This window comes from Leguminivora glycinivorella, chromosome 4, assembly GCF_023078275.1.
Source record: "Leguminivora glycinivorella isolate SPB_JAAS2020 chromosome 4, LegGlyc_1.1, whole genome shotgun sequence".
In the NCBI taxonomy this organism is placed as follows: domain Eukaryota; kingdom Metazoa; phylum Arthropoda; class Insecta; order Lepidoptera; family Tortricidae; genus Leguminivora; species Leguminivora glycinivorella.
Window position 1 is genome coordinate 17,601,641 of NC_062974.1, and position 12,358 is coordinate 17,613,998.

Genomic DNA, 12,358 nt, shown 5'->3' on the forward strand with positions numbered 1-12,358 from the left:
GTTCATATTTGTTGTAAAATACAGAAATATAAGAAATTCCACTCATAAAATACTGTTCCCTAGTTATTTATGTTTGTAAAATTAAGGCTATTAAAATAGTAAGTGAATTTTAACAAAGTCATAATTACTTGTTTACAAATAAATTCGGTTGGGGGACAGGCCAGGGGAGAGACATTTTTCCTACATTAGAGCTGATTGTGACTAATTTACATAAATTTCTGTAATAATTTTGAGTGTCCATGTAGAAAACATTTAGTTTTATGAAATAAATATGTTATTATGAAGTTTTATCTTGAAAAAATGTATTTTATTGTCAGTGCCGTCGAAAGTACCTCTTAACTTAGAATCACCCGTTTACGAAAACCATTTTTTGATAATACTCATATTTTCGGAAATAATCGCTCCTAAAGTAAAAAAAAAAATGTGTCTCCCCACTCTAACTTTTAAACCATAAGTTTAAAAAATATGAAAAAAAAACACTAAACCGAACTATAAAGACTTTCTAGAAAAATTATTTCGAACTAGATAGGTTCAACAGTTTTTGAGAAAAATACGGAAAACTACGGAACCCTACACTGAGCGTGGCCCGACACGCTCGTGGCCGGTTTTTTAAATCCGCAAAACACTTTGTACAAGTTCCTGGCTCCAGCCAACTCACCAAAATAAAAATACCAAATGATCACTCGACCTATTGTGTTTCGACCAATTTTGTATCGGCCAATTTTTACAATGACTAAATGATTGTTCGTCGAAAAGTAAATCGGCGTATCAAATTTCTGCCTATCGACTCCGTTTACAAACGAATATTATGCGACATGAGAATCTTCCAATCGCTATTCGGCCAAAACAGACGTCGGCGAATCGTTGTCGGCGTACCGAAAATCGGCGTATTTTATTTCGGAATATCAATCGGGCACCAGTATTACCTATGATAAAAATTCTGCGTAGTAAATTTCGACTAAACCATGTTATGCATAAAAACCATTCGGTGAATAACCTTTATGCATGAAATATATCCGGACAAACAAAAATACGCCTAGACAAATTATGCGTAACGCGTAACTATACTATGCCATAACAGATTAAAGGTGAATTATGCCAATATAGATTACATCAAAAATAATTCTTGATTGTAAAATTATGCCAAAATAAGGGGAACCTGGAACCATAATGGTTACATGTGTTACTACAACCACAGCTACAACTATGTTTTTATGATTTAGTGGATAACTAAAACTTCGTTAAAACAACTCTGAACTCTTCTCAACTCTTACGGTTTTGTCAATTTTTTACAAAACAATAATTGTATTTATATTTTGACTCATTCTTTTTAGCAGTTCCTTAAAAAGCTACTAAAATAGGAGCTTATCATCCAATGGAATACGTAAGATCTTTATTAGTTATTTACTTTTTCTACTCCAGCACTTAAATCTGTCAATTAGATTATTGTCAGCCGTATCCAAATTAAGTTCATTTGAGTAACGATGAGAAAGTCTATTTGTCTATAGGTTCATAGGATTACTGCTAGCAGTAATCATATGAATATAGGAGTTCTGTTAATTTTTTTTTTAAAGCACAACTTCCATTTATCAGGTATGTTTTCATTTACAGTAATAAGTAACTTTTAATAAATAATATAATATTTAGGTTCATAATTTAAATCAAGATGAAATAACAAAAAATAAAACCGCCTTCAAAAATAAGCGCGTTACAAAACACGGAGAAACTAAAAAGCCAAAAATAATAAACCTTTCAATTCAGATTTCTTATCGTATTGCAATAAGCTAAACATCCAAATTATAAACAAATCAATTATTTTTGTAGTCGATACCAGACCTGTTCGTCGCCTTGCTATTGCCTGTTTGCCCCACCCAACCATACACAAGCTGGTACCGACTCCAAAAATAATTGATTTGTTTATAATTTGGATGTTTAGCTTATTGCAATACGATAAGAAATCTGAATTGAAAGGTTTATTATTTTTGGCTTTTTAGTTTCTCCGTGTTTTGTAACGCGCTTATTTTTGAAGGCGGTTTTATTTTTTGTTAAAAAGTTTATTTATTTGTTGATTTTTAGTGGTTCCTAGTGATATTATATGTATCAGTCCGAATACATGTACAGTAGTGAAAGAATTATCCTTAAACTCCTAACCATTGAGGAGTTGACCTTCCATCATCAGCTCAGCCACATAAAATGATTACCATCAGACGTAAATACTGGTGTACCTTTGAAAAATAGACTAAAAACATTACATGTGCCTATAACATTTGAAGAGTTCCCTCGATTTCTCCAGGATCCCATCATCAGACCCTGACTTGGTGCCAATGGGACCATCTCGGGGTTATACCGGTTCGATCAAAAAAAAAATCTTGAAAATCGGTCCACGATTCTCGGAGATATCGAATAACATACATACAAAAAAAAAAAAAAACATTCAGTCGAATTGAGAACCTCCTCCTTTTTTGAAGTCGGTTAAAAATAAACTTAAATGCGTTTTACATATTAGATATTGCAAAACAAAGGTAAACATCATATGTTTATCCAATAATTTTACATTCGACATTTAAATATTCTTGAACGCAACCACATTTTTCGTAATTGAAAACCGGCTTATTTTCTATTTCTCTTGTTAACCGACTTCAAAAAAGGAGGAGGTTCTCAATTCGACTGAATGTTTTTTTTTTTCTATGGTATGTTTGACATTTGTAAACTTATCACGAAACTATTTGAACTATTTCGGTGGTGTGTAGTTTGTTTTAATTCGACGTTATTGTGCAAAAACATAAGTAATTATGAGTGATTCTGGTGAAAAATGCACTTCCGAAGAAATCAAGGCTATGGGCGCTCAAAGTGACTGACAATTTGTTACATGAAAAGTCAGATAAAGCGTACCAAAAATGTTATGATTGTTTTGACATGGAAATTGCAAAAAAATGTTTCAACTTTCTCTGAAACGGCGTTGTTGGCAATATTTTGAAGAATTGTGCAACAAGTTCTCGCCATCAACATTGTGGACAGAATACTCAATGCTACGACGATCCACACAAATATTCCCATTCATTACATGAAGTAAGTAACTAACCCATTTTATTATTCTCGAATAGGTATGTATGTGGCTGTCGTAGAAAAAGTATAGTATACAATCGTAACATTATGAAGGCTATAAAAGTCTCGTACCTTACTTAGGCCACTCGGCAAGCCTTCGTGGCCTAACCGCGGTACTCAACTTTTATAGCCTTCATAACGTTACCGTTATATAATATACTATTGTTTATTCGGTAAGTATTCTGCAATGCAACCGAATTATTCGGCCGAATATTTACCGAATATTCGGCCATCTCTAATTTACATAAATGACTTCATATATTCAGTGTTGCTTGCTCGAATTTCATGATCATACGGATTTTACGACTACCTGACGTTGTTTACTTACACTACTTGATCCCTGAGTTATTCAGGTTTAGTACAAAATTGTATTTTTCGCAGTTTCTAATCTTTCTACTGATTGTTAAAATTGATTGTCAATTAATCACTAATCACATTGACAGTGCACCAAACTATTGGCAAGCTCACACAGCTGTAGTGAAATTTGGTCAGTCAACTTGTCTCCAGTCTCCACAGACTACAGTCGTTTGTTGCTTCTACATCAGATAAAATAGCATTAGGACAAGTTCCTTAAAAAGCTACTAAAATAGGAGCTTATCATCCAATGGAATACGTAAGATCTTTATTAGTTATTTACTTTGTTTATTCGGTAAGTATTCTGCAATGCAACCGAATTATTCGGCCGAATATTTACCGAATATTCGGTCATCTCTAATTTACATAAATGACTTCATATATTCAGTGTTGCTTGCTCGAATTTCATGATCATACGGATTTTACGACTACCTGACGTTGTTTACTTACACTACTTGATCCCTGAGTTATTCAGGTTTAGTACAAAATTGTATTTTTCGCAGTTTCTAATCTTTCTACTGATTGTTAAAATTGATTGTCAATTAATCACTAATCACATTGACAGTGCACCAAACTATTGGCAAGCTCACACAGCTGTAGTGAAATTTGGTCAGTCAACTTGTCTCCAGTCTCCACAGACTACAGTCGTTTGTTGCTTCTACATCAGATAAAATAGCATTAGGACAACATTTTTGAGCCCTACACTGCAGGTATTTTGCGCAGTTATTATCCCAGTTCAAACAGGGAACCAGTTTGGCCCGGTGTTAGCGTTTAGAAGAGGGTCTTCGTGACCTCTTCGCGACCGGCTCGGCGCTCGCCCTGCCCGACCTTGATACTGTCCTCGATCCCGATCGCCCGGACTAATCTTATCTTAGGTTCTTAGGCGACTCGAATACCAATAACGAATACTTTGCCTTATATTATGTTTTGAAATTACAAGAATTTTATTCGTGACTGTTTTTACAGTACTATCTAAATTAGTAGATTTTTTGGCTATACATATACATACATAAATAAACATTCGGCAACTTCTAACGTGATATTATTTTTTATATGCCTTGTAAATCTTGTGATAGTTTCCACCCAAATATTCTAGTTTTCGTCCACACACATAATGTCAATTGTCATTTTTTTTTTGACAAATGGACAAAAAGTAGTACTGGATGGAAACTGGCATCGTAACCTAGTAAAGAAACTAAATAAGCTAACCATAACCATGCGAGCTAGGGAAACCGATGGTTAGATTTGAAAAGGCCACACCACACAGGAGCAGGACGACACGTCACATGATATAGAAGTCGGCCCAAACATTCGTATGTCTTGTTTACATGTTATAAATTTATACATTAATATAAAATTATCAAAACATTTTTCTCTATAATAGGTCAATCGCTTTGTTTCACTGTCACAGACGGTCGTTGTCCTCTTCGAGCCGATTTCATGAAGGCATATCGACTAGGTGGTTATACCCTCAAACTGCGCAAAAGTCGTAGTTGAATGACATTGTCTGAGCAATTATGTCTATGATATATGTTGTGTATATTAGATACTAGGTTGATATTTTTTTTATTAAAGTATTAGTAATAAGACTTCGATTAGTTTAATTTGACTGGTTAAATTCATAACATATTACTTAGGCCCATTTGCACCAATTGCACTTAACCCAGGGTTACTGGGCTGTCATCTGCCAAATTCCATATAAAATGGTGGGTTAACCCTCCATTTTCGTTGATCCAAGTGGCACTTACTAATATTATAAATGGGAAAGTGTGTGTGTCTGTTTGCTTGTCCGTCTTTCACGGCAAAACGGAGCGACGAATTAACATGATTTTTAAAGTGGAGACAGTTGAAGTGGTGGAGAGTGAGTTAGGCTACTTTTTGTCTCTTTCTAACTCCCCACTTCCCTAAAATGGGGGATGGAAGTTTTTATGGAGCACTCCACAATTTTTGAATTTAACGCGAGCAAAGCCGCGGGGAAAAGCTAGTTGGTAATAAAGCTGTCAGTGCGCAACAAACTGACAACCGTACTGTCTAGAAAAGATAGTACGGTTTCAATTACACCTCGCCATACGATAAATAAATAATTGACTCTTTGGAGAACTATGGTTTGCCCTAACTCGTGCCTTGATTAAACACTTCTATATAATATTTGTTTAAATATATATAATATTTTTTGTTTTTACAGGTGGGTATGCGACGACGTGCCGGACATGAAGGCCGCCCTCGAGAACAACATCCTGAGCGACTACGACACCCACTCTTACGAGAGCATGCGAGCGCTCTGCGAACGATACAACCGCGCCATTGACTCTGTCGTCGCATTGGTAATTATTTTAAACATTCTTATTCATTATTGTTGTCATTCACTAAAGAAATAATAAACATGGGCTCGTTCACCCAGATCTGGGACCATACCAGCATTTTTGACAGCTGCGTCACTAGTACCTAAGCAATATATTTTGTGCTTATTTTCTTGCGTAGCCGGTTCACTTTTCCTTTAGTAAATGAGATCTATATCGGTTTGTAGTTGTATTTGTTCATTAATTTCATCCTTTATCGTCAAACAAAAACAAAACATGTTAGGGAACGGGTACGTTGAACCAGCACACGTGACAGGTTTATTACTAGAACCAAACGGGCGTTATTTGGTGTAGGTAGTTATATAACGGCTGTGTTGTGGGCTGCGTTGCGTCACCGCGGCCTGACCTCCGCGCAGAAGTTGTCCCAATGGCCGGACTCGCCCCCGCACCCTCCGCATTCCACTTAATTCATATTTCAGGCGTTAGCGAGGTACTCTCGTCTCGCGCTGAAGCCGCGGCAGCTATCGAAAGTGAAAAGCTCCCGAATAGGGCGTGGGTTCGCCCCGAGCTGACGCTTGCTTGACCTACATATGCCGCAATTGTTCGTCCAATTTACACTTGCGGAAACTCTGACACTTTTGAACCTTGTGTCATTGAAATAGAAATGAAAAAGAATACTGTCTTTCACCACTTTGTTCCCCTCCTCGTTCGCTATTGTTGATATATTTTTCGCTGTGCTACTAACAACAACAATAACTTAAATTTACATGTTCAACGAAATATAACTTACTGTAGGACTACGAGTTATGAACGAGCATATCGGACAACCACTTGAAATAATAGTGATAAAAATACGTATCGACTTTTATCGTACACGTTTATTCAGGTCATAGTCTCCAATCAAATGGAGTGATAATGAAACGTCATCAAGTTCGCGCCCAAGCTATGCGAATGTAATAGTGCTTTTAAGCACAGGCAGATCAGTCATTTATGTAATTCTGTTGAGTGAGTGGCGGGCGGGGGTTACGCCCTCAGCGTGCGATCGATATCGTACTATTATAAGCTAAGGGCAGCAGACGGCTAGCGGTCGGCCGGTGCACCCGGGGGCTATTCCCATTACACTACTTTAATTATTCACTTTTACTTCTACTTGCAAGTTGCAACTATAACTTGACGTCCGTTTGGTACGTTCACCTTCTATTAGTTTAGGCGATAAACATTGCTATACATTGGTGGATTCATGGCCCATGACGAGTCAAGCGCGTTTTCCTGATTTTAAAAATGACTGAAGATGAATCTTTGAAGATACTGAATTAGTTAGGCCAGAGCTATTTTTGGAGTTCAATCAATACTTCAGTATACATGCAATAATATATATCAGCAATATCAGCATTTAGCACTTAGTAAAGTAAAATTATTCCTACTCGGTTTCAAAAATACGTCTACGTGATTGGAAGACTTGGAAGCATCCCCGGCAGACAGATGTTCACAAGGAAACAACAAGTGACAACAACAACGAAGCAAAGCCTTGTACTTGAACAAGGCTTTGCTTCGAACAGAAGCAGGAAATTTTGATCTAAAAACTATAAGATTAAAAGGGGTTGTTAAACCATTATCTTCCGATGATGCAGTTAACAAGCAGTACAATAAGTTGTAGTGTATTTAGTGCAATTAGGATTGATTTACCTGCCACGTGGGCCCTTTTTTCTGCCAGTTTGAGCAACATTGCCGTTATGAATGGCTCAGGTAGAATTGTATTGAAAGATGCTATGTCACTACGCAATGAGAAGCCCTTGCCAAGCTCCTGACGCAGTTGCGCTAATTTGTAAAACGAGTTACGTGAGTTGATCCTTAATTTCTTTCGTAACGTTTCTGGAGCGCTGTTTGACAACGATTGAGATTATGCCACAGGTGCCATAGTAATGTTTATTTACCTACACTTTCTGATGGGAATGTCAATCTGTTGAACAATTTTTATATCCATCCAATCTAAACATTAGACTATTGGAATTCCAATGCTTGAACCTTTGTACCAATAGTATACGATTACACATAATACACGTGCAAAGTCAGGCCGATTCGATCTTGTATTAATAATTCTAAAAAACCTCATTAACGTTTCCGTTTCGACATAGTTATGATATTTCACTTTTTACGTGACCTCAAGGGGCCTAATACTAATTAAGTTTTTATTAAGGTAGAGATAAGTTATACCCGCACTGTAGTGGCCGGTCGAAGCCGGGTGCGTCGGGCAGCCGATGCGTCCACCCGGCAGCGACCCTCCCTTGTCATTCGCGTCACGTGCCTCTTATGAACAGGTCCATCGATTACGATCACATTGGCCCTGCGAGTTTCATTCATTTCAATAATACTTCATACGTCATGCGTGATGCGTGAACATTGGCCTTTATGTTACATTATACCTTTTGCTTGAAAGTTTGCATGTTCATGTTAACATGTTGTCGTGCGTAGCTCTCAGGGTGTTATCGTGAGTTATTAACGTTGTTATCGCGGAAGGTCGAGTCGACTGACGCTGCGCTCACCTTCACAGTCATGTACCTACTCATACCTACACTGTTTGCCCTAGCGAGTATCAATCGGTTAATGCTATGATGATACATGTAGCTACCAGCTTCTATACACCTGTAGGTTAAACGATTTACATTTAAAACATGTTTTTTCATAATCTTTTTGCCATCGAGTAGGAACCACACATTTTACTTTTTCTAATTTTAAGTCGAATGTCAACGTCACGTGTGTTAATGTTAATTTAATGAATTTTAAACTTCATCGCGTCACAAAAACTACATATATAACTTCACTCAAAATATAACACGTGTTGTTTTTCTGATCTGCATATAAAAGTTACATTAAGAAGGTATATAACCTGAGAGCAACGATGTTGTCAATAATATATTATGTTGTGATTTGTTTCTTATGTGGTACGTGGTTATTTACGCACTTTACTTCGGTTTAGTGCGTGTAGTACTCTTTGTTTTATTTGTTTGTGTCATATAACTACTTAGGTACACTAGGTACAGTCAATTTATTGAATATGAACACGGACAACGTAGCAAAACCCTACACATTAATGCTCTATGTCCGTGTCCATGTTTATTACCTGTACATTTCATAATAAATAATGTCATCAGTTGACACACTGCGATTTAAATAAGTAGGCTAGGCTAGATCGGATGGTAACACTGTCCCGTACCAGTACCAGCGTGCCTAGCGAGTAGCGGAAACATCTTCAATGTCACCTTCATCTATTTACAGACTTCCCACATTTGTACGTCCACACATTTCGCAACGTTCGTTTTTTATTATTTAAACCTGAGTGTTTAGGTAAATTTTCCACTAAGTAATTTGGTGCCAAATAGCTGTTTGAATATCTTTTAGGTACTTTCAATTGGTTTGACTAATAACGTCTATTATACTCTATCGGCTTGTTTCATGATTCAAACGCTGATTTGCCTTCAATTATTTTTACAAAGTATAACATTTATAGGTAAAGATTGCATAGTATGCAGTATTTTCTTAAATTAATATAATAGCAAGAACCTAAATGGTAAAAGACGTCTCTGAAATTCTGTGGCAGTTAAAACCTAGGACCTAGAGGAGTCCATAAAAATAGCGGTGGTCGTAGAGCTAGCAACAAGAAACAAACACGCCGCCGTGCGCCTACAGCCATGCGAAACGATGCGGTGAATGTGGGGCAGCGCGGGGCAGCCGCGGGGCTTGGGCGCGGGCTGCAGGGAAACACGAGGGCCAAGATGGCGGGCGACGACGCAGCGATCGATGTCCGCTGCAGACGCAAGCGACACAACTCTATTTATACCCCTTGCACATCTCATTTCTCATCGCCACATGGAACTTCTAGTTATAGGCTTAAATCACAACAGTACCTGCCTATGCATACAATTTATGAACCCGACGTTCAAATCTATCTATAGCACGCTCAGACGCGTGACTACGATGAGTATACGTGCCAACGTCAGTTCTATACGCATTAACAGTAATATTGTTTACAATTAGCTTCCTTGCTGACAATGTTCATTTCATAATATCTGCATCTGTTCTGTTTTGTTCCTTGCATCGTTGACATTTTCTAAGGTCAACACATAAAAGAGCGAACAAAGTTTAGCTTTAGCCAATAATGCAATGTAATAAACATTTTATTTTAAGCATTATAGTAATGGATAATTTATATAATTATTTAACTGGCAGTCAGGAAGGTGCCTGGCACAACTAGTTTCTCATAAAGCGATGCACCTGTTGATTAAGCGATACACTTTTACTTTCCGCCTGCCGGTAGTTAATATACTTATTTATTCAAGTAAAACAGAGGCCCAACGGTCCAAGAAAGAACCTATTTTGATGATATTTACAAATGTAAGGCCTATCAACTATTTTAACAGCCTACATACAATATGAATTAAACCATACGGTTTATGGTTAATTAATCAATAGACACTCGATGATAGTTTATATACTTTCTAGCTGAAGTTTATTTTTAAACAAAACATTTCAACTTCAACATTTTATATCCAAGTTGCGAATTTTGATCAGCGGATGCAGCGGCGTTTGACATGGTTTTTAGCCATTTAGTTGGATTTAACTTACCGAGCCAAAACAGTTAGGTTTTATTCAGTAAAGTCAGTCGGCGACTTAGCTGTCGATCTTCAAGTTTAGTGACCCTGTTGCGCAGAAAGTTTGTACAGCAATCGTTTGAGAATCTTCGTCATGCTTTGATGCCACTCAAACACATGTGTGAATATTAATATTGAGTTACGTGTGTATGTTTATGTGAGCAGCCCGTAGCCGTTTCACGTGTGGGGTAGATGAATAATGAATCGAATTAAAAGTAGTGTGGCGATATCGGTAGACTTGATTTCGTTGTGGGCCGCGTGAGGGGGCGATGACCGCAATATTGAGCGAACGCGAATGTCTCACGTAGTGTTAATGACCTTTTTTTTGAATGCGCCATTGTAGCTTAGGCGAGATTTACTCGCATTAGAGATAGCCCGTTTTGTTGCATTGTTTTTGTCTCTATGATTTATATAACACGTTTTATACTCTTTGTTCGGATGTATGTAGTGAAAATGCGCCATAGTGGTGGAATCATATCTGTCAAAATCAAGCCGCATAATTAGGTAATTATATGAGATATTTATAGATATAATATGCCGTGTAACGGGATAAAGGCAAGAATAAAGAAGAAGAGATTTCTAAGTTACATTCGTAGCTCCATAACTCCCCACTACGATTTTAAAATAACCATCAGAAATCGTATTTATATATAGCATTAAATGTCTCCTCTATCTCTCAATCTCCCGCATAGTTTTAGTTCTAACAACAAGGCACTACCCGAAATACAAACGAAATAAATCAGCTATGTATTTATAGCTGATGTATTTCGTTTGTATTTCCATATTTAATTCAAGCGTGTCTTATAATTTATTCGTGTTAGGTGCCATTTCCTGCCTGTTATACATAAGTATTTCCCTACATTCATTGACTGTAACCTCACACCGCTGTGCACGCGGTGATGATTTGATGTGAGAGCCGCTTTCTAATTTTCATCGGTTAGCTGTGACGCAATTCTTAGCGCCAACCATACAGAATGCTATTTGGGCAACGGAACGGCCCTTCGAGTACCTACGCAGGTACCTACGGATGGTTGCGTCACTACTAGCGCCGCCTTTACCGTCAAACTATTCTTGTATACAACCACAGATAGCGTACCTGCTGGATGGAGCATATTTAGACGAATCGCGATCACCATCAACAGTTTGAAAATATAAATACATAAGTACAAATAAAACATACATTACATGATGAAAGAAAAGATTTTGAATGTGTATATTTTAACGACGATATAGGTACTTATTTATTTTCTGTGGTGATGAACAATTGAACGCACAAACAAATGCCTTTATCGATCGGTATAATTCGACCACTGCTTCGTAATCAGGGTTACTACCGACTCGGTTAAGAAAAAAAAAGATTTTTACGGATATTCTTAGTTAAAATGACAAACAATCGCGAGAAAGAAATGAAAATGAAAACGAAAAATGATTTATTGGTTACACTTTAACACATCACTAGAAACAAACAGAAGACTTCTTTTAAGTAAGATATTTACTTGTGCTAGAAGCCTCCGCTCTTCAATACTATTTGAGGTTTACAAACCAATTTATACTTATATTTAATATACATATTATTAATTTTATTTTATTACAATTAACTTAATTAACATGCTTGTACATACGTATAAGGCAGAAAAGTTATACATTTTAAATTAAATTTAACAACTTATCAACATTTGTCTGATTGTTGACAAATTGATAGATCTTTAAATGTAATAAATAATAATTCATATTTTATACACCAACTTGTAACAATTGTTATTAATAAATTAATTTTATTTAATTTTAAGTAGGCATCTCAGTGTGTGTGTGTGTGTGTGGGTGTGTGTGTCTGTGCGTGCGTGCGTGCGCATGTGTGATGATATATGCGCACGCACGCAAACACACACACACACACACACACTGAGATACCTATGCGAGAAATATATTAGTATTTATAATTTTGTGGAA

The 12,358-nt window shown here is 36.9% G+C and overlaps 1 protein-coding gene across 1 annotated transcript in view; it reads left to right on the top strand.

The window, feature by feature from the left end:
• LOC125225307 (histone-lysine N-methyltransferase, H3 lysine-79 specific) overlaps positions 1-12,358 on the top strand; it is a 52,151-nt gene that overhangs the window by 13,509 nt on the left and 26,284 nt on the right. The window contains 1 exon segment of the mRNA XM_048128954.1: positions 5,645-5,783. Coding sequence (XP_047984911.1) covers positions 5,645-5,783 — 139 coding nt within the window.